We start from the raw sequence: 22,668 nt of genomic DNA on the forward strand, positions 1-22,668 counted from the left end.
CTCAGGTGATCTGCCTGCCTTGGCCTCTCAAAGTGCTGGGATTACAGGTGTGAGCCCCCACACCTGGCCTGTGGTAGGATTTTGATACCTGTTTTAATCTTCTTTGGAAGGGCCACCCCGCCTTTTTTTTTTTTTTGAGACAGAGTCTTGCTCTGTCGCCAGGCTGTAGTACAGTGGCGCAATCCCGGCTCACTGAAACTTCCATTTTCCGCTTTCAAGCAATTCTCCTGCCTCAGCCTCCTGAGTAGCTGGGGCTACAGGCACGTACCACCACGCCCGGCTAATTTTTTTGTATTTTTAGTAGAGATGGGGTTTCACCATGTTGGCCAGGATAGTCTCGATCTCTTGACCTCGTGATCCACCCACCTCAGCCTCCCAAAGTGCTGGGATTACAGGTGTGAGCCACTGCGCCCGGCCTGGAAGGGCCCATTTTTATCTTAATGAAATAGAGCAGAGTAATTTTCAAACTAAATTTTTTAAGAGACTGGTCTATTTCAGCTCAATCTAAAAAGCAGGTTATACCCATGTCGCTGATATTTGATAATATATTTAGAAATATTAAAGTTCAAATTGGCAGTCTAGATGTTAATTCATTAAAAAAAATTATCATAACGTGTAGAAACCCTTTCATTGGATAGCTTTTCCTTGACTCTGTCAAGCTGTGAAAATGGTTAAGATCTAAAAATTCTGGGAACAAGTTAGCATGTTTGAAGTACATAGCTATTCCACACGTGTGCACTTGCTAAGGACATTTGATGTCACTTTATAATTAGGTACAGATAGCTGGCATCCAGCTAGGACCACAATTGATCCTCACTGAAAACACTGACCCCTTGCTGTTAATACACAAGCAGAAAAGATTCTTGTGTTCACCATGCAGCTTGGTTTTAAATTTAATCAAGTTATAGTTTCAGAGTACAGTTTTTGAAATATTTAATTGTTATTTTGGCACTTTTACTGATGAGCCTTTATTTTTTGAGACAGGGTCTCACTTTGTCACTCAGGCTGTAGTGCAGTGGCACAACCATGGCTCACTACAGCCTTGACCTCCTGGTCTCAGGTTATCCTCCCACCTGAGCCTCCTAAGTAGCTGGTACTACAGGAGTGAGCCATCACGTCCAGCTAATTTTTGTATTTTTTGTAGAGGTGGTGTTTTACCATGTTTCCCAGGCTGGTTGCAAACTCCTGGGCTTAAGTGATACACCTGTCTCGGCCTCTCAAAAATGCTAGGATTACAGGCATGAGCCACTGCGCCTGGCGTGATATGTCTTGATAGTCATTTTTTCTTTGAGGACTGTTTACATTCTACAGCCATTAAGAATGATAGATGCTGAAATTACCTGTAATATAAAACTATTGTTTAAATCTGATTTATGACGCTTTAATTTCTATTTATAACTTAAATAGAAGCATTTTAAATGTGTAGCAAGGTGGTCCTCTGTGGGCTACACTAACCTGGGAGTCTAATCCTGTGCTCTAGAGCAGTGCTGCAGTGATGGGAGTAATGGAGTGTTCTGCATCTGTGCTGTCTGGTACACTCGTCACCAGCCACTACAGGTGACTAGTGAATACATGGAATGTGGCTTTTAAATTGTATTTAATTTTAATTAATTTAAATTAAAATAGTCATGTGTAGCTTGTGGCCACTGTATTGGACAGCCCAGCTCTAGAATGTTCTGGTTTATTATATGAGTCACTTAGTAAATACCAGCTGCAGCATAACCTATGACTTGGCAATTAGCCTTTCTGTAATAAAGATTAATTGTCAATTGTTAGTCTTTTTTCCATTTTGAAATTTTGGCAGTTTGGAAGAATTACCTGACAGTAGTTAAATGCGATAGAATTGTCTGGAAATAAAATTTGTTTGAACAGAATTCTATGGCCCTATTTATTTCTAAGAAAAACTATTAAGTAACTAAAAAACAATAGAATAAGCCAGTTAAAATACAATAACCCTTATCAAACTAATAGAATGGAGTATGTTTTATGTATCGTTCTAATTTTGAGGGGAGGCACCCTACATTTAGCTTCTCAATTATATTTTTATGAGGCAAATGTTAAATGAGTTTCCATTCCTGAAGCTATATCTACTGATGAAAGGTGGAAACCATACTTGAAAACACCTTGGATAGAAAGGGAAGTTAGGGCTGGGTGTGGTGGCTCACGCACTGTAATCCCAACACTTTGGGAGGCTGAGGCAGGTGGATTGCTTGAGTCCGAGAGTTTGAAACCAGCCTGGGCAACATGGTGAAACCCTGTCTCTATTAAAAATTAGCTGGGCATGGTGGCGTGCACCTGTAGTCCCAGCTACTTTGGAGGCTGATGTGGGAGGATCCCTTAAGCCCAGGAGGTGGAGGTTGCAGTGAGCCAAGATCACCTTACTGCACTGCAGCCTGGGGGACAGAGAGAGACCCTGTCTCAAAAAAAAAAAAAAAAGGGAAAGAAAATGAATAATTTTCTACATGGATAATAAGCACACCTCTGACAATCTGACAGTTGACATAGACAACAAACTCATTTTTGTTGGAAAAAAGCCATTTCTTTGCTTTGTAGGTAGGAATCTGTATTTTCAATATAATTATTCACTTGGTGGATTCTTAGTTCAAGCACACTTTTTTGGTTGTAGTTTAAACTTAGTAAACCATGAAGCCTAGAGTCTCAGAGTTAAGTATGCCTGTTTCCTAACAGGCATACTAGTTGCCATTTAGGGTTTCAGATACTAATGGCCATTGAAGACTGTTGGTCATTGGGAATATTGTAACAACATGAGGAGGGGAACCAAAATCAAGAACTCTGACAGATGGCTATGGTGTGAAAGAAGGAAAGTAGAGAGCAGGCTTTGAAGCTCCTAAGATGCCATGCGGCAACAGCTGCTGTGTGCTTTAGAAGCTGAGCTGCCATAACGCTGTGCCGGGGGTTTTAAATTCCGTTTCAAATATTTTCAAATGAGCTTTAGAGTTTCTGTTATTTATTTTTGCTGGGGTCTAGGTGTGATGAAATTGCTAATATATAGCCAACTCTTTTAGAATGAATCTGGCCCATAATGGAAGGGGATATTTATAGTTTACAATGAGGGTTTTGGTTTCTATCACAACAACAACAACAACAAAAAGCCAGAATTGTTAATAAATTGTCAGGATTTGCATTAATTGAGAGATGTGCTGAGCAAATACAGAGCCCCAAATAATAAATCACGTTCGTTTCATAAAATTATGGGTTAAAGAGAATTAAATATGGTATGACTCAAGTCTTTTGCTTTCCTTCCTTTTACCCTACCTTATAGGAAAGCATACACACATCCTATACATGTATGTGTATTTATACACATATAACTGGTATCCTCCCCCAGCCAACTTTATAAATGCAGCTGTAGCATCCTTTAAGGTGGGTTAGAATTCACTCCTTCTTTGAAAAATGTTAATTGAAGACTGTTGTACAAATAATAGGCCTATGTATTTTCTCAGAATATTTTGCATTTTTGCTTAATTATATGACAGGTTTAGTTTAGTATGTCCCTTCTTTCTATTTCCCTTCCTTGTTTTAAGCTTTTGAACATTTTACTTCTGTGAGTCAGAGGTAACATTTTACATGTTCTTTGATCAACAAATGATTTGCAAATGATTTAGTTTAAAATAACTAGATGCTTCTCAACTTTCTTTTTTCTTCATCTTGGCATTGTGAGATGTCTAATTTCCTTTATTTCCGTAGTGACAGTGAAATGACTGCTCTTTGGTACAGTTCTCTAAGGGTTAAGTGCCAGAAAACCAAGGTAAAACTTTCTGATTGGGTTCAGCCCCACAGCTTCTGTCCCACAAGCATCTGTCCTTTCCAACCCTTATTTCTATCTAAGATGAGACAGAAGCAAACTTCCTGATTGTATTCTGGAGGTTTTGTTTAGGATTTGTGTTAGTTTTAGAGGGCTTATGAAAATTCCTGTGTTTGGCAAGATCAAGAATGGGTCCTTTTGAAAATGTGAACAAGATAAGACACATACAACTATACAATATTATTTGTAGGGAAATTTTTAAACATAAAAATATTGGTCTGATCTTAAAATAATGCATGTCAGTATAATTTAGTGTCTGTTTTACATAGACTATTTTTTATTTTAATGGAAATGAGGTTATTTTCATTAGCTGCATAGATGATGAAAAGCAAACTCAACTGTAAAACTACCCTGAACTAAAGGAGGATAATTTAATAGAAGTTTTGAGAAGTAATAGTTCAGCCTTTGCATTGTGGAAAGAGATAAAATTGCTAGAAGAGAGCATAAATGTATAAAATTAGCTATAAATGTAACTTGATTTTTTTCCTTTCTGATACTGGGAAGGAACATGAGCTCTGCAACGTCCAGTAGCAGCCTTTTCAGAGAAGCAAGTTTGGCTGATTACAAATAACCAGTTTGCTTATTTATCATGAATTGTGGAAGACACAAATGTCAGTACGTATTGTTCATTCAATGTAACCTGTGCCAGTTGGCGGAAGTCTCAGAGGATTGCTTTGTCTCTTCCTCTGTCAGAACAGTGACTCTGTGTTAAGCCACTTCCTTCTGTGCATGAATGGAGAGATTTGGCCTCACCGTTATGAGCGGTCTCACAGGCATGAATGTTTATAATGCACATCAAAGATCTCTCTTGAATGTTGTCTGGAAAATTGTTTCTGTTTGTTTTTTGAGTAATAGAAGGCTAATATTAGTGGTTGTTTGAGTACTAACAATAATAAAATTAAAGGCATCAAGGCACAACGCAGATATGTATTAGCAACTCAAAAGAGTAAAATTTGAGACACTGTCCTTTTTGAATCTAGAAAACAAATGTCTTCCTCCCTGTTTTCTCTTAGCCCAGTTTAATTAAAAATTAAGCTACAATAAAATATGGAACAACTCATAGTTAGTATTAAACTACTGGCTACTAAGAAATCAGCTGCTTAAAACTATTTCTTTATGGAACTAAGGTCACACCATGCAGAGACCAGTATTGCTGGTGCCCCTTGAAGGAGTCATGTCCCTGGTAACTCAATTTTGTGAATTGTCACTTTTTCCTCATTGTGTTACGGTCATTAGGAGTTTAAGTTGTTCTGTTCACTCTGCTTTTAAAAAATTCCTTTATACTTTTGAGTATGATATAATTATGTATTCCTAAGGTAGTCAAAACTTCCCTCTTAGAAGTAAAACATTTTTCTAGTGTTGTGCATTCCCATTTGGTCTAACCTAGTATTTCTTTAGCTGTTACTCTCCTAAGATAGTTGCCAAATTACTACCAATAGTCCTTCCATACCTGCTTTGGTGCCTTCTTTTGATAACCAAATAAACCACAGACTACTATGTCTAATTTTGACATATTCAAAGTGTCTTTGTCTTGCTGGTCTTAAATGTTTGGGATTTATAGCATGAAGCCAATGCAGATTTCTGGTTCGTGGAACGATGGTTTGACCGCAGCCCACCCCTCTTTGGGAAGGAATGTCTTTATGTTGGGTGGAGTGAAGGGCGTTGGGGGTAATGTACCACTTTAGCTGTATGTGCATGTGTTCTCTGCTGCAGGCTTGTCCATGCGATCGTGCCTGGAGCACTCTGGTTTCCAGGTGACAGACACGATTCACGGTATAGTATGAGACCTCTGAAGTTGGAGCATTCTCTACAGCTTTAATTTCTTTTAGTTCTTGGATTCAAGAAATGCTTTTTAAAAAAGAAAGTTGTAATGCTTGTTAAGTAGCACCAGCTACAGTTTGTGCTGTGCTTATAGAGGTACAGTGATTAAGATTTCAGAATGTTATGTAATAAATATATCACTTTTTTTGTTTGTTTGTTTGTTTGTTTTTGGTCCAAAGCAAATCAGATCCCTTTCTTCTGTTTCCTCAGTAGAAAATGACAAACATTTAGGAATTTTAGAAATTGATGGGCCTCAACTTGATAACTTAATTGAAGTAAAGTACTTAAGTCCTTCCTTCATACCACTTTCAGCACTAAGGAAACACCATATATATTTGATATTTTAGTCAGATTAGAAACAAGCAAACTTTCTTCTTTGTCCTTACCAGTTAGTATACTTTCATATGTCTTAGCTGGGTACCTGAGACCTTAGGGAGTTCTGCAGTGCTGATTTGATGTGAAAGCATGTCAGCCTGGCTGGAGAAGTGAAGGTACACTTCCTGTAAAAGTGAAGGCACACTTCCTGTAAAAGTGTTGCTTACAAGTTAACCCTCAGGGTACTTATAGTGAAGGTATTTTATTTAGTCTTGGGAAGTCTGAGGAGTGTTGGGTCAGCAGGTTGCTCTGGATCAGACATAGATTTTTAGAAGGTTCTGAAATGGGCCTTTTTAAAACCTGGGCTTCCATTCACCTGTCTTTGTACTGGCTTATGTTGCCTAAAGTATGTTAGAAGTACTAGTTTCCTAGTGATGTTCATCAAGTCATCCTATTTTGAAATTATTAATGTCTGAAAAAATCAGGTTGTTTTAGAATGGTCCTTGGGATAATTGAAGACACGTTAGAGACAACATAAAGTGTTAGAAATCACTTACCTGTTTAAATTCTCATCATTTGTATGTGCTCATTAAATAATCACATAAGGTATACTTTAAATCATTGCATTGAGATCTCACATTTTAATGTGTTCTGTAAAATATTTTCAGAAAGTGCTATAAGCAGCTGGCCATGGTGACTCATACCTGTAATCCCAGTACTTTGGGAGGCCGAGGCAGGTGGATCACCTGAGGTCAGGAGTTCAAGAAAGTGCTGTAAGAAACCGTAAAAGCAATAAATACAGGATGATTTAATTTTTTTCATAGAAATCAGGAAGAAGTAAGGCTAGGGTCCATGGTAACTCTGAGAAGAAGACATATTGCAAAGAAAGTATACTGCAAAATGTTAATTGAAAGAGTCTCATGACTACTGCACCTTCTATAGAGTCATGGTTCTCATGCTTTTTCCTGCCCCACCTCACCTGAGATGGAACATAGCTGCATCATTAACAGGGACTTGGCAGGCCAGGGATTTTTTTTTTTTTTTTTTTTGAGATGGATTCTTGCAGTGTTGCTCAGGCTGGAGTGCAATGGTATGATCTTGGCTCACTGCAACTTCCACCTACTGGGTTCAAGTGATTCTCCTGCCTCAGCCTCCCTAGTAGCTGGGATTACAGGTGCCTGCCACCACACACAGCTAATTTTTTTGTGTATTTTTTAGTACAGTTGGGGTTTTGCTATGTTGATCAGGCTGAGTTCTGGGATTACAGGCGTGAGCCACTGCGCCCAGCTTAGGCCAGGGTTTGTAACAGATGCCACCCCGTGTTAAAAATAATTTCTCTCCTAGAGGGTTGAGTGTGGTGAGATAACCAGGGTGGGTGTTAGGGGTCTCCAAAGCCACAGTTTGCACAGTAAAGAAGTTCATGCCACTCCAAGACCAAATGAGCATCACATCTACTGAACTGAATCAAAATGATGCACCACATCCTCCTATTCTCAGGGTGAATACGATGGCCTGGGAGTTGCTCAGTACTCAACTCATGAAGATAATATTAGGTCAGTAGAAAGACGGATTATTTTCCTAGACCAAAATTTAGGAATTTAGGTACCCTAGAAACTGAGTCTAGCTAACAGTAGAATTATTCTTTTTTTTTGTTTTTGAGGAGGAGTTTTGCTCACTCTTGTTGCCCAGGCTGGAGTGCAATGCCATGATCTTGGCTCACTGCAACCTTTGCCTCCCAGCTTCAAGCGATTCTCCTGCCTTAGCCCCCTCAGTAGCTGGGATTATAGGCATGTGCCACCACACCTCATTTTTATATTTTAAGTAGAGGCACCATGTTGGCCAGGTTGGTCTCAAACTCCTAACCTCAGATGATCTGCCTACCTTGGCCTCCCACGTGCTGGGATTGCAGGCGTGAGCCACTGCACCCAACCAGGATTATTCTTTCTTATTTATTTATAGGTCTCAACACATTTTTAAAAGTCAGCTTACTGTTTATGTAAAACCTTTAAAAGAGACAGTAAAGCGGAATGATCTATTTAATTATTTTTTGGTGAGGAAGGGGTGGTAGGAAGAAGAGAATGTCATCCATGTTTCTTGTTTTTCTTTTTTTCATAAAAGGATAAGGATGACAAGTTGTTTTCTGTAAAAAGTCTGTATTCTTATTTATATTATCTTAGTCCAGCAGCCACCATTATATTTAACATAGTGCCTATTTCTATATTATGATTTTTGTGTGTGTGTTAAGATGGAGCCTCACTCTGTTGCCCAGGCTGGAGTGCAGTGAGTGGTGCGATCTTGGCTCACTGCAACCTCCACTTCCCAGGTTCAAGCTATTCTCCTGCCTCAGCCTTCTAAGTAGCTGGGATTACAGGCTCTCGCCACCAGGTCCAGCTAATTTTTTTGTATTTTTGTAGAGACGGGGTTTCACAATGTTGGCCAGGATAGTTTTGAACTCCTGACCTCAAATGATCCTCCTGCCTCGGCTTCCCAAAGTGCTAGGATTACAGGCATGAGCCACTGTGCCTGGCTCATATTATGATATTATCCATAATTGATAACTATTGGATTTCTTAAATAGCATTTTCAATTTATTATGCTCTTGATGACATGCCATTCTTTGTAGCTGTTTCATCACTTTTTAAAATCTGTCCCACAGGCAGCTCAGGTAGTAGTGGACCTTTAAAGATACTTTGAAGATAAATGTTTCAGATGTTACAGATGTTTTAAATGATAGCTAGATATGACTTTATGCCACTTTCACCAATTCTTACTATACACAGACTCTAGGTAAAACTAAGGTATTTCATCTCCCAAATGGGGTGTTATTCATTTAGTCATAAACCTGCTTCCCTCAGTATTAGAGAAGTCTTTCATTAAGCACTGGCCAAATGATAAGTTTATTTTTTCTGATGGCTTAAATAGGTTAAAAGAAATGCATTTGCTATATTGTGGAACATTAGGTAACTCAAAGTAGGTTTTTGAATCCTAAAATAACATAACACAAAATATAATAAAGGGATGTCTCCTCCTTGGCCCTATAGTTGTCTTACTATTTATTGATTTTCATTTTATTTTATTTTATTTTTGAGACAAAGCCAGGCTGGAGTACAGTGGCGCCATCTTGGCTCACTGCAGCCTCTGCCTCCTGGGTTCAAGCGATTCTTCTGCCTCAGACTCTCAAGTAGCTAGAACTACAGGCATGCACCACCACAACCAGCTAATTTTTGTATTTTTAGTAGAGATGGGGTTTCACCAGTTGCTTAGGATGGTCATGATCTCTTGACCTCGTGATCTGACTGCCTCAGCCTCCCAAAGTGTTGGGATTACAGACATGAGCCACTGCACCTGGTCCATTTTATTTTAATTAATTTATTTATTTTCATTTATTTATTTATTTATTTTTGAGTCAGAGTCTCACTCTGTCGCCAGGCTGGAGTGCAGTGGCACTATCTTGGCTCACTGCAGCCTCTGCCTCCTGGGTTCAAGTGGTTCTCCTGCCAGGATGGTCTTGATCTCTTGACCTCGTGATTCGCCCACCATGGCCTCCCAAAGTGTCAGGATTACAGGTGTGAGCCACTGAGCCTGGCGCATTTTATTTTTAAAGTATGAAATAGAACATTTTGAAAACCAATGCTCTATAATATGAACATATACTACTTTTCATAGTCTCATTTAAAATAGAAGGCCTAATTAGCCGGGCACGCCTGTGTAATCCCAGGTACTCGGGAGGCTGAGGTGGGACAATTGCTTGAACCCAGGAGGTGGAGGTTGCAGTGAGCTGAGGTCGTGCTACTGCACTCTAGCCTGAGTAACAGAGCAAGACTGTCTCAAACACAAAACAAAACCAAAAAAAACCCCCTCAAAGCAACAACAAAAGCCCAAAGCCTTAAAATGTAATTTTTTTTTTTTTTTTTTGAGACAGAGTTTTGCTCTGTCACCCAGGCTGGAGTGTAATAGCGCAATCTTGGCTCATTGCAAATCTCCACCTCCCAGGTTCAAGTAATTCTTCTGCCTCAGCCTCTCGAGTAGCTGGGATTACAGGCGCCCACTACCATGCCCAGCTAATTTTTTGAATTCTTAGTAGAGATGGGGTTTCACCATGTTGGCCAGGCTGGTCTTGAACTCCTGACTTCAGGTGATCTACCCACCTCAGCCCCCAAAGTGCTGGGATTACAGGTTTGAGCCACTGCGCCTGGCCAAAAATACAATTTTGTTAGAAAAGTAACATTTGAAACCTTGTACCAAATGTATTTATTATAAAAAATATATGTGCTTTTAAGCACTTTTTAAAGTATAGAAGTATTTAAAGTAAAAATGAAAGTCCTCTATTTTCTTATTTTGTTCCCTAGCTAATATAATTTAGACTTGCAGGAATTTAGGTTTTAAATTTAAAAGTTCTTGGCCAATCAAAAAGTCTTTTTAGGCTGGTCATGGTAGTTCATGCCTGTAATCCCAGCCCTTGGGAGACTGAGGCGAGAGGATCACTAGAGCTCAGGAGTTCAAGACCAGCCTGAGTAACATAGTGAGATCCTGTTTCTACAAGAAAAAAAAGAAAGGCCAGGTGTGGTGGCACATGCCTGTGGTCCTGCTATTTGGGAGGCTAAGACAGGAGGATTGCTTGAGCTGGGAAGGTTGAGACCTGCAGTGAGCCCTATTCCTGCCACTGCACTCAAACCTGAGAGACAGATCGAGACCCAGGCTCCACTTTTTTTTTTTTAAAAGTGGCAGGAAGCCAGAAGCAATATTCTTTTTTGTATATATTTTTCATTATGTGAGTATTTTTTTTTTTTTGGTTTGTAACATGATTTACCCATTTAAAGTATAGAAGTGAGTGGTTTTCAGTATATTTATGGAGTTGGGTGTCTTAGGCAGAGTTGAGACATTCTGATTTCTTAGTTCTTGAAATTTCAGTGTTTATTTTATTATTATTATTATTATTTTTTGAGACAGAGTCTCACTCTGTTGTCCAGGCTAAAGTGCAGTGGCAAGATCTCAGCTCACTGCAATCTCTGCCTCCCAGGTTCAAGTGATTATCCTGCCTCAGCCTCCCGAGTAGCTGGAATTACAGGCACATATTACCATGCCTGGCTAATTTTTGTATTTTTTAGTAGAGACGGGGTTTCGCCATGTTTGCCAGGCTGGTCTCAAACTCCTGACCTCAGGTGATCCACCTGCCTTGGCCTCCCAAAGTGCTGGGATTACAGGCATGAGCCACTGCACCCGATCTCAATGTTTGTTTTTTAGAAGTTTTTATTATAGGGAATTTCAGATATACCCTAAAGTAGAAGAGTATAATGAACTCCCAGTGTCCATTCTTCATCTTCTCTTCATGGCCAGTCTCTTCCATCTTTTCCCTCATTTACTCCCCCAGGGTTATCTTGAAGCAGATTCCAGATATTGAATTATTTCTTCTGTAAATATTTCAGTCTGTATCTATAAAACATGATTTTTAAAAAACGACCACGATAATGTTCACATTAAAACAATCTAATAATTACTTAATATTAAATAACCAGTGTTCAAATTTCTAATAAATGTAAAAAGTTTAATTGTGTTTTATAACTTATAGAGGATAATTTTTAACTTGTTAAAGTTTGATGTCATATTATTAACTTGTTAGAAAAAAGTTTGATGTCATACTATTTATAGAATATATTTTAATATCTGCTTCAGATGAGTTTGAATTTATGTCACTAAAGTAAAATCTCACAGATTCCAAAATATATACACACACACACACATATATATATATGTATTTTTTTTTTGAGTTGGAGTTTCGCTCTTGTTGCCCAGGCTGGAGTGCAATGGCATGATCCTGGCTCACTGCAACCTCTACCTCCCAGGTTCAGTGGATTCTCCTGCCTCAGCCTCCTGAGTAGCAGGGATTACAGGCACACACCACTATGCCCAGCAAATTTTTTTGTGTTTTTAGTAGAGATGGGGTTTCACCATGTTGGCCAGGCTGATCTTGAACTCCTGAACTCAAATAATCCACCTGCCTCAGCCTCCGAATGTACTGGGATTACAGGCATGAGCCATTGGGCTCAGCCCCACAATATATTTAACTTCCCGTCTTCCTGAATAAAAAAATTCTTCTCTTACTTTTCCTTGAATATCCACTTGGTTTGAGATTTCCTGGTCTTAAACTTCTTATTTATAGGACTTAGGGAGCCTGAACATTCTGTACTGAGGAAACAGAACAGAGGGCTGGATATTGCAGAAGTCCATCTTGCCTTCATAATGGTGCTCTTATGGTATAAGTGATGAATTCATCTAGGGGTGGAGTGAGGGAGTGAGCAGAGGAGATTATTATGGAATTTACTTCCACTTATAGTGCCAATATGTGAAAAAGGAAAGGCCTTGGAGACTCAGCCAATTTTTAACTTTGGATGAAGTATCTTACTTTTGAGAGCACCATTAGACAAGGGAAAGGGACTTCTGATGGCTTAAATAACCCATTAACTGTATCTCTCTAAGATGATACAGTTAGAGTAACAACAGCATAGGAATAACCATAGTCATTTAGAATTGTGTACAGGTCAAATCCCGTTACAACCATTTCAGAAGAATATCTAACTTTCTTATTTGTCTTAAAGCTTATATTGCAAAGTATTAATATGTAATATATCAGATTGTAGACCTTTTTTTTAATTCTTAAGTTTCTTTGAGGAAAAAAGCACAAGGACTTTTGAAGGGGTATTTCCAATTAACCCCACATCCAGCTTCCCTGTTACTGAGACTCTGGATGGGAATTTGCTGTCGCTGGTTGGCTGCATGGCACCAGGCAGCTCCTTGAGCTCACTTGCCTTGTGCTTCACAGGGCCAGAGTGTTCATTTATTCATGCAGCCTGAAAAGTGTGGTGGGCATCAGGATTTGCTTGGTGCTCTGGGAGAAGATTAACCATAAATAAAAGATGCAGTCCCTGTTCATTAGGAATTTACAGACCACTTGGAAGAGGCGACCACCAAGCAGAGTCTAAGGTACGATGTAGTCATAAGAGTATTTGGAATTAGGAGTGAAGTGAAGCTTTCTGGGGTTTATCATGTCGTATGTCAAATTATCAGCAAAGATCTGAAAGTATTTTGTAGTATTTCTATTTGTATAGCTTTCATTGTAACGGGATTTAACCTGTAACATCTTTTCATCAGAGAACTGCAGATTACACAAATGAAAATATCATAAATCCCCATTTGTACTTTCTGTACTTTGTACCAAATGTACTTAACTGTATGCTAAATATAATATTGAATATGTATCAGTGCAAATGTTAAGAGCCTTTTGCAAATAGATACATGAAGATGGATACTTATTATTTTGTTTACTTTTATATTGAGTAAGATAGAACATGTAATGTTTATACAAAACACGCATTAAAACGTCTGGAATGTTATTTCAGTGTGTGATGGATGAGTGGTTGCTTTAAATCACTAGGTTTTTGATTGGTGCTAGAGTAGCTGGTGTTGCTTAACGTGGCATTTTTTTCCCTGTCCACACTTTCCACCCTTGGTACAGGTATTTTTGATAAAGCTGTGCAATGGAAAGGTATGTTTTTCTTGGGATGTTCAAGAATCTGTTACCTTAAATTTTTTTAAAGAGGTTTCCTTTATGGGATCCCTTTTGTGTCTGGCTTAAGCAGACTTAGTTTAATTGTAACAAGTAACATTTTTAGAGGCAGTATTTGTGTATAAAAGTTTGACATGACACAAGTTTCTGACTTTACTTTTCCCCATTCCCTTATTAAAGATAGTATGAAAGATTTTAAAGCATTTGGGGTGGGGGGTTGCTCTTAAAATATATGATCTTTGCCATGAAGAAAGAATGTAGCCTAAGAGTTGTTTATGGTAGTTAATGATCTAGTATGTTGTTATTGCTAGAATCCTGGTTACTAATAATTTGCAATTTCATTGAGGAAAGTGATATAAAAGTATTTCTTAATATATTAATATATGAAATAGTTTTAGAGACTTTATTAAATTCACAGAGTCCTCTGTATGTTGGAGGAACAGTTCAGCTTGAGCTGGTGACTGGCTGAACTAGAAGGGTTAGTCCAGGAAAGTGGCAAGTCGGCAGGGCATGTCTGCACAGATTCTGTGCCAGACTTCTTGCCTGCACAGCGCTTTTTTCTCCGTCCGAGTTCTGTGCTGACCAGGGCTGTCCACAGGCATGTTTACACTCCCTGTTCTTGCAGGTTGACTTGAAAGAACCACGTAGCTAAATTGGTGAGAGACTCAGCCTGACCGCTTGTCTTTAGAAGGCCTGATTGGAAGAGTGCACTCTATTGACTTTCCTCTAACAATGAAATTGTGAAAGGTACATGGGGCAGCTGTGAGACGTGCAGCTATCGGGTCTCACCGGCACATCCCTTTTCTCATAAAGCAATGAAGCACTTTCTAAGGCGTTGGAACTAGTGCTGGAGGCTGCTGGTGCATTAGATGCTGCCCGTCACGTCGATGGGCTGAGAAACCCTCCTTAAAGATCTGTGATGTTTTGTAAACCCTGACTGTACTGGTGGTTGCAAAGTTCATGTCTGCTCAGTGTTCCCCATCTCACCAGAAGTGTTTCCTTTTTCTCATTCATAGAGGTCCTGTAATAAAGAGGGATCCGAACAAGCTCAGAAAGAAAATGAATTTCAAGTAAGTAATTTAGTCCCTCTGCATCTGTGTGAGATGTGAACTGATGTTAGCTACCCTTTGCTACTCCAGGGCTTGGCAGTGTCTGTTACGTACCCTTGGAAAATCCTGATCTATCTTTCTGCGAGGAGGGGCTCTTCGTATATCTCTCAGAAACCACCTCATGGAGGCTGAATGAACAGTGGGTATTCCTCATTCCTCCTGACAGTGTAGACTGTGGAAGTTTGGTGTCTTTATGGCAATCGAAACAGCATTGGGATGCTGGGAGATGGCAGCCAGGGGACCATTCGTGTATGGTACCTGATGTGGAGGCCCTGGCTGCTGCTGCTGCAGTGTCTTTCTCACCCCTTTTTGGCTGTTCTCAGACTTCCCATCAGGAAGCAAATCACTGCCCAGTGGTTTTGGTGACCACCCTTTTTCCCTGGGCAAGCAGCAGTGTTGTTTCCTATGTATGATACCCAAGTTGGAAAGGCTTCTTCCTAGACTTAGAGAATGTGTCCCCACTCTCTGAAACGCACATGTGCAGATGGCTTGAGGCCGAGAGCACTGATGCGTGGAGGCTCAGAAGCAGGGGTCTGCGGCACTGGTCTGCATGCTCCAGAAGAAGCACCTTTTAAGCATGTCTACCATTATGTGCAGTCTCACAGAAAAGGGTGCATGTGCACATATGCCCCACATATGTAGATCTACGACATAGATATACACACACATCACCACACCAATTTTACCAATTGTCTATTGATTATTTAAGTGATCAAGAAATAGGCCAGGCATGGTGGATGCTCATGCCTGTAATCCCAGCACTCTGAGAGGCCTAGGCGAGAGGATCACTTAAGGTTAGGAGTTTGAGACCAGCCTGGCCAACATGGTGAAACCTCGTCTCTACTAAAAATACAAAAATTAGCCAGGCATGATGGTGGGTGCCTGTAATTCCATCTACTTGGGAGGCTGAGGCAGGAGAATTGCTTGAACCTGGGAGGCGGAGATTGCAGTGAGCTGAGATCACGCCACTGCACTCAGCCTGGGTGACAGAGCGAAACTCTTGTCTGAAAAAAAAAAAAAAGAACTAGACATTAAAACAGTTGAGATAAAAAAGGAATGAAAGTGCTGATATTTTTCCCACACATTTCAGCGGCTTGTTTTGCATGTGTCCTGCTCTGGGGGCCTGCTAGAGGATCTAGAATTTGTGCTCTCTGGAGTGACAGTGATTGGGAAGTCCTTGAGTGGGAAGCGATTGACATTCTGTTGTCAACCATTCCAAGCCCTTTGTGCGTAGACCTTTGAACATCCTGGTAACTGGAAATGTTGGCTCAGTAGGACCTCTGTGATGCTAAATCCAAAGTACTTTTCAGTTATCATTTTATTTTGACTTCTCAGTAGCATTTTACATGACCCCCTCCTTTTTGAAATGTTTCCTCCCTGAGGCAGCCATGACATAGACACACAAAGTACAGGTCTGGCTGTCTACATGCTCGGTCGCCCCATGATGTGACTGTAGGCCCTCTTCTCATTTGTCCTCTCTCCCTCATTCACTTGATATATAGGCCAAAGCGTCACTACATTTTTCCTCCAGCCCTGACCCCAACTTGAAACTAATGCCATCGGGTAGCAGTCTCTCCTCGGATGTCTCATACGCCCCTCCAACTCGCCATGTCCCACACCGCACACGTGGTCTCTTCACTTCCTGCAACGGCACAATCAAAATCCAGTCCTTTCCAGCGATCTTCCTTTTTCGGTCACTCAGCCAATTAGTTCCCAGGCCAAAAAGCAGGACATTATCCCCGAGATCTTGCTCTCACTCTCCCCGGCATCCCAACCATGAGTTCAGTTGATGTTGCCTTTGAACCACACCTTAGATCTGCCTACTTCTCCTCTTGTATCCCAGAAACCATTTCCTTTATTGTTGCCAGCGTCATCTTTTTGAATTGCTGACCTGCTCGTGTTCATCCCTTGTTTAAGATTCCTCCACGCTCACTTTGCATCTCCGGCCAGGTTAAGGGGGACTTTGCCTCCCAGGTCCTCGTGGTCTGACCCCTGCTGACATTTCCAGCCTCAGCTCACAACCTACTGCCCCCACCCCTTATTCCCTTCAACCAGGTTGTCCTAAACCCTGTGTTTTTTTCCCCCTGACCCTGGGCCTTTGCAGATGCTTTTCCTGCTGGCTGGCTCCAGGCCTTCACCTATTTCCCACCCCCTAGCTCTAGCTGGGGCTTCTTCCACAGGGCTCCTCCTGGCTTTCTAGATAAGATTGGGGCTTTCATTTCACAGCACCATGTGCTTCTTTGCATTTTCTTTTTCTTTTCTTTCTTTTTTTTTTTTTGAGACGGGTTTTACTTTGTCATTCAGGCTGGAGTGCGGTGGCACAACCTCGGCTCACTGAAGCCTTTATGTCCTAGGCTCAAACGATCCTCCCACCTAGCTTCCCAAGTACCTGGGACTACAGGTGCATGCCCCCATGCTTGGCTAATTTTTTCTGTTTCTCCTAGAGATGAGGTTTTGCCATGTTTCCCAGGCTGGTCTTGAACTTCTGAGCTCAAGCAATCTACCTGCCTCCCTCAGCCTCCCAAAGTGCTGGGATTACAGGTGTGAGCCACTGCACCCAGCCCTTTGCACTCACTTTCTTTTTTTTTTTTTTTTTTGAGATGCACTCTTGCTCTGTTTTCAGGCTGGAGGACCATGTTGCAACCTCGGCTCACTGCAACCTCTGCTTCCTGGGTTCAAGTGATTCTCCTGCCTCAGCCTCCCGAGCAGCTGGGGCTACAGGCACACGCCACCATGCCTGGCTAATTTTTGCATTTTTAGTAGAGACAGAGTTTCTGTCATTTTAGGATGGTGTCAATCTCTTGATCTCGTGATCTGCCCGCCTCAGCCTCACAAGGTGCTGGGAATACAGGCGTGAGCCACCATACCTGGCCCACTTTCTTTCTTTCTTTTTTTTTTTTTTTGGGACGGAGTTTTGCTGTGTTGCCCAGGCTGGAGTGCAATGGTGTACTCTCAGCTCACCACAACTTCTACCTCCTTGGTTCAAGCAATTCTTCTGCCTCAGCCTCCCAAGTAGCTGAGATTACAGCTGCGCACCGCCATGCCCAGCTAATTGTTGTATTTTTAAGAAGAGATGGGGTTTCACCATGTTGGTCAGGCTGGTCTTGAACCCCTGACCTCGTGATCCGCCCACCTCAGCCTCCCAAAGTGCTGTGATTACAGGTGTGAGCCACTGCACCCGGCTGCCCAGCCCACTTTCTTTCTTTCTGAGACGGAGTTTTGCTCTGTTGCCCAGGCTGGAGTGCAGTGGTACTATCTTGGCTCACTGCAACCTCTACCTCCCAGGTTTGAGCAATTCTCGTGCCTCAGCCTCCTGAGTAGCTGGGCCTACAGGTGTGTGCCACCACACCCAGCTAATTTTTGTACTTTTAGTAGAGACAGAGTTTCTCCATGTTGGCCAGGCTGGTCTTGAACTCCTGACCTCCGGTGATTCGTTCACCTCGGGCTCCCAAAGTGTTGGGATTCCAGGCATGAGCCACTGCACCCAGCCCTTTTGCACTTTCTATGGCTGTAAATTTTCAGAATTATATGATTGTCTGCTTTCATGAGACGCTGAACTCAAAGCAGGCTCTTTCTGCTTCCTGCTGTCCCACTGCAACTATAGCAGCGGGTACAGAGCAGGACACAGTGAAGAATTGCTGCAGGCTGGTGGCGGCTACTTCCAGTGGACATCTTGGACATTCTTCCCTTGCCTGCCAGTACACACCGTTGTCCATTTCTCCCATCAGGCTCAGATGCCCTCACTCAGGTGATCCTTCAGTCATAGCAACACCACTTCTTCCTCCTCAGGGCCTACCGAGAAACAGCAGAGATTTGAGTTAAAAGATAGGAGTTGGTTGTCAAGAGTGGAGGAATTGGTTTTGTCTTTTTACTTGAGCCCTTTTAAGTTGCCAGTGTTGTTCTGCAGACCCTGCCTTCTGAACGTTTCCTCCACTAAGTGGCCTTCTCCAAGCCTTGTTATCCTGGAGACCCCCTACCCTGCAGCCTTCTCCAGAGGAGGAGGTTTCGTCATTCACTTCCCAAGTACCTCAGGGCCACTAGTGGGGTTGGTGTCTTCTTGCTCCTTCCTCATTCCTGCTTGCTATGTCTCTTGTGTTGAAAACCCAGTTTTCTGAGACTCACACCGGTAGCTGTAGCCCTCCTGATGGCTGTCATCCCTTGGTGAAGGTTTCAGTCCATGGCTTAGCCTCTGTTTTGGTTACTGCTGTCATTCTCTGGGTTCTGTTTCTTCCTCATCCACTAACAACCTTTTCCTTCCATTCCTCTTCCATCATCCACTCATGGATGTGTCCCAGACCTTAGTGCCAGAAATTGTACCCTCTCTGACTTGCCAGTTTCAACAACCCGTCTGCTGACCTCCTAGTTCACTTTGGCACCATGGCTCCATGGCCATGGCTCCATGACTGCCACTGAGACCTCTGATCCAGACACTGCCGACTCCTGGCTTTCCTTCAGCCCTCCATCCCACATTCATCTTGCCCAACTGAAGAACCACACTCTGCCATCATGAGCCTTGCCTTCCACACATTCTCAGCTCCCTGTCTCCACTGGCCTTCTGCTGGACTAAAACCCCACCCTTGCCAAACCTGGCCAACCACTTGCCTTCTTTGTGCTGCACCCAAGCAGCTGAACATTGTTGAGGAAAAGTCCATCATTGGCAGGGCTCCATCTTAAGTTATGGGGCTAAGTCTCTGGTGGGCGCACACCACTGCTGGGGAGCCTGCTGAGTTTCTCTAGGAGGTTTGACCTCCTGAGCCGAGAGGTCTGTTTCAGGCCTTCTTTTCTCTTCAAACCTCTCTGTTCCTACCCTGAGCAGGCAGTATCACCTCACTCCCCAGCCACTGCTTCTCTCCTCTGTCTGTCCTGTAAACCCCCTCCACATCCGTACCTGTGTCTTCCACTGACCGTGAAGGGCTGCCCTTCCCTGGGCTGCACATTGAGCTCACCACTTGTCTTTTGGGTCTGACTTTTTAACTTGTCCCTTCATCCCTTGTGCCTTCCTCTCTCCTTTTTCATTGGCTATTTCTTCTCAGCTGCTCTGCCATCCAGATGAACCCCAGTCACCCCACAGAATCGTGAGAAATAATAAACTGGTCACTTGCCTCGTTATCTCCTTGGCCCCACCTCATCCCTGTTTCCTTTCCCACAAGATTTCTGGCAGCGGTATCTCCTGCCTCTGCTTCCTCATTTCCCCATCTCCTTTTTTGGAAGACAGGTTTGAAAGCATGGGAAAGTATAAAGAGCAATATAGTAAACACCTTTATTCTCACTGTGCAGAATTAGTCACTTATTTTGTCATATTGCTTGATTTCAGTCTTTTATATGAATTTATTTTTAACTTTTATTTCATACCAATTTTAGACTTACAAAAAAAATTGCAAGTATAGTACAGAGATTTCCCATGCACCCCTCACCCACCTTTCATAATGTGAACATCTCACATAACCACAGTGCAATGGTCAAAACCAGGACATTTATGTTGGTGCAATGATGATAATAACGAAACATCTGTAATCCCAGCACTTTGGGAGGCCGAGGTGGGCAGATCACATGAGGTCAGGAGTTTGAGACCAGCCTGACCAATAGGGTGAAACCCTATACTAAAATACTATACTGTACTAAACGCTATACTAAAAATAGAAAAATTAGCCGGGCTTGGTAGCGAATGCCTATAGTCTCAGCTACTTGGGAGCGTGAGGCAGAATTGCATGAACCCAGGAGGTGGAGGCTATAGTGAGCCGAGATCTCGCCACTGCACTCCAGCCTGGGCGACTGGCAACAGAGCACAACTCCATCTCAAAAATAATGATAACTAAACCATGAATTGAATTTCAGAAGTTTTCCCACGCATGCTTTCTTTCATTCTGTCTCAAGATTTAGCTGGATGTCAACATTGCATTGACTATCTTTTAGTTGTTTTCAACGTGTTACAATTCTTTTGTTATTTATAATCTTTATACTTGTGAAGATTATTAATATGTTATTTTGGAGAATATCTCCTCAATTTCAGTTTGTCTAGTGTTTTCTCACAATTGAGGTTATGCATTTCTGGCTGAAATATCACAGAAATGCTGTTATGTCTTCTCAAGAGGTTCATAACATTGATACTCTTCTTCCTGGGTGTTTTTTTTTTTTTTTTTTGGAGATGGAGTTTTGCACTTGTTGCCCAGGCTGGAGTGCAGTGGCACGATCTCGCTCACTGCAGCCTCCACCTGCTGAGTTCAAGTGATTCTCCTCCCTCAGCCTCCCAAGTAGCTGGGATTACAGGCATGTGCCGCCACGCCCAGCTGTTTTTTTTTTTAGTAGAGACGGGATTTCTCCACGTTGGTGAGGCTAGTCTCGAACTCCTGACCTCAGGTGATCTGCCTGCCTTGGCCTCCCAAAGTGCTGGGATTACAGGTATGAGCCACCATGCTCGGCCTCTTCCTGAGTTTTAAATAAATGAAACTTCATAGATAAAGTGAAAAGTCAGTTTAAACCCCTTGTTTCCATTTCCAACCAGTTCTGTCTCCTGCACTCTTTACCTGCTCCAATCTGACGCCTGTTTTCTCACTCTGAAACTGTTCTTGTTTTTGTCACCAACAGCTTCCGTATTGCCAAGTCTGATGGCCACTCAGCAGCACTATTAGGGAATGCCACTCTCCTTCCTGGCAGTGGCGCCCGCCTCACCTCACCTCCTGGCTCCTCTTCTTGCTGCCTGAACTTACACCAGTTTTTCAAGCTGTAGTTTGTGAACCTCTAGTGGGGCATGAAATGTTAGCATGTTGATTGCTTTTTAAAATGAAATAGAGTAGAAAATATTAGTAAGTGTTGCCCAGTTGTGAGAGTGAGCATTGCTGTGGATAATGTTTGTTTTGGGAGTATATGTGAGGTATCCTGTAGAAAGTACAGTGGTGACAGTCAGTTTGAAAGCCTTGCTGTCAGTGTTGGGTGTTCTAAGACCTGTGCTGGTTCCTCCTCTTTTGTCCTCGGGATCAAACCCAGTTTGTGAGCTGTAAATGTCATCAACATGTTGAGGATTTCCGAATTTGTATCTTTGGCCCAGTCCTTTCTGTAAGCCCCAGCCCACCTGGCAATCTCATGCTGTTCTCTTCTTTTTCCTCCATTGCCCTGTTCCAGTGAGACAGGCCTCTCAGTTCCTTGAAGGCATCACTCTTGTTCCTCCCTCAGGGCCTTGTGCTCCCTCCTGTGGGGCTGCTGTGGCTCCTCACACCTCAGGTCTCAGGTCAGTTTAGTGTGGCCTCCTTAGAAATAACCACCCTGCCACACCAGTCACACTTGTTACCTTCATGGTGGTGAGCCCAGTCCATAGCTGCATGTACTTGCTGTCTTTTTTTTTTCTCCTCTCTCTCTCTCTCTCTCTCTCCATCCCTCCCTCTGTCATGTAACCCCCATTGTGGGCAGGGGCCTTATGTGTCTTGTTCTTTGTTGGTTCCCTGATGCTTAGCACAGTGCCAGGACATAGTAGACATTCAGTAAGTGTGTTTTGGGCAAATGTGTGAAGGAGTCTTTATTTCTCAAGCCCATGTAAATTGTTTAAAGTTGAGATATGGATCTTCTCCTCTGAAAAAGCAGGACCAGCTTTCCCTCCGCTGTCACTGGCTGTGACTAAACCAGTGCGTGGTACAGGAGAAAACCCAGCCATGTCTGTCCAATCCCACTTTTTATCATGCTCACTTTCAGCAGCAATCAGGAAGGTATCTGAAGACTTAGTGATGACAAGAATATTACTAGTAGTTGGTGCACTCATTCTAGGATTCCATGCTGTCCTTAACCTGTTTTTTTTCTTGCTTGTGCTTTGGTGTCCCTTTTTCTTCCTCTCCAGATTCTTCTCTCCATACACCATCTCCCCCTTTCTTCCTACTGTGAATAAATATTGAACTACAGTATCGCGTAAGAATAAGGGTGTTGTGCCGGGCGCGGTGGCTCACGCCTGTAATCCCAGCACTTTGGGAGGCCGAGGCGGGTGGATCATGAGGTCAAGAGATCGAGACCGTCCTGGTCAACATGGTGAAACCCCGTCTCTACTAAAA

The 22,668-nt window shown here is 42.2% G+C and overlaps 1 protein-coding gene across 3 annotated transcripts in view; it reads left to right on the plus strand.

Annotated features, from left to right (window-relative positions):
- The window catches only part of CHKA (choline kinase alpha), a 68,088-nt gene that overhangs the window by 20,787 nt on the left and 24,633 nt on the right, over window positions 1-22,668 (plus strand). For 2 of the 3 annotated variants that reach the window (XR_010338270.1, XM_021669703.2), the window contains exon 3: window positions 14,543-14,596. Coding sequence is in view for 2 of the 3 variants with exons in the window: in XM_021669703.2 (XP_021525378.2) it covers window positions 14,543-14,596 (54 nt within the window). In the remaining variant the exon portion in view is untranslated. Of the gene's footprint in view, window positions 1-13,475; window positions 13,506-14,542; window positions 14,597-22,668 lie in introns of all 3 variants that reach the window. The other variant, XM_064364664.1, reaches the window with a different exon arrangement.

Source organism: Aotus nancymaae, unplaced genomic scaffold, assembly GCF_030222135.1.
Source record: "Aotus nancymaae isolate 86718 unplaced genomic scaffold, 86718_ANA_hifiasm-v0.15.2.pri h1tg000059l, whole genome shotgun sequence".
Lineage (NCBI taxonomy): Eukaryota > Metazoa > Chordata > Mammalia > Primates > Aotidae > Aotus > Aotus nancymaae.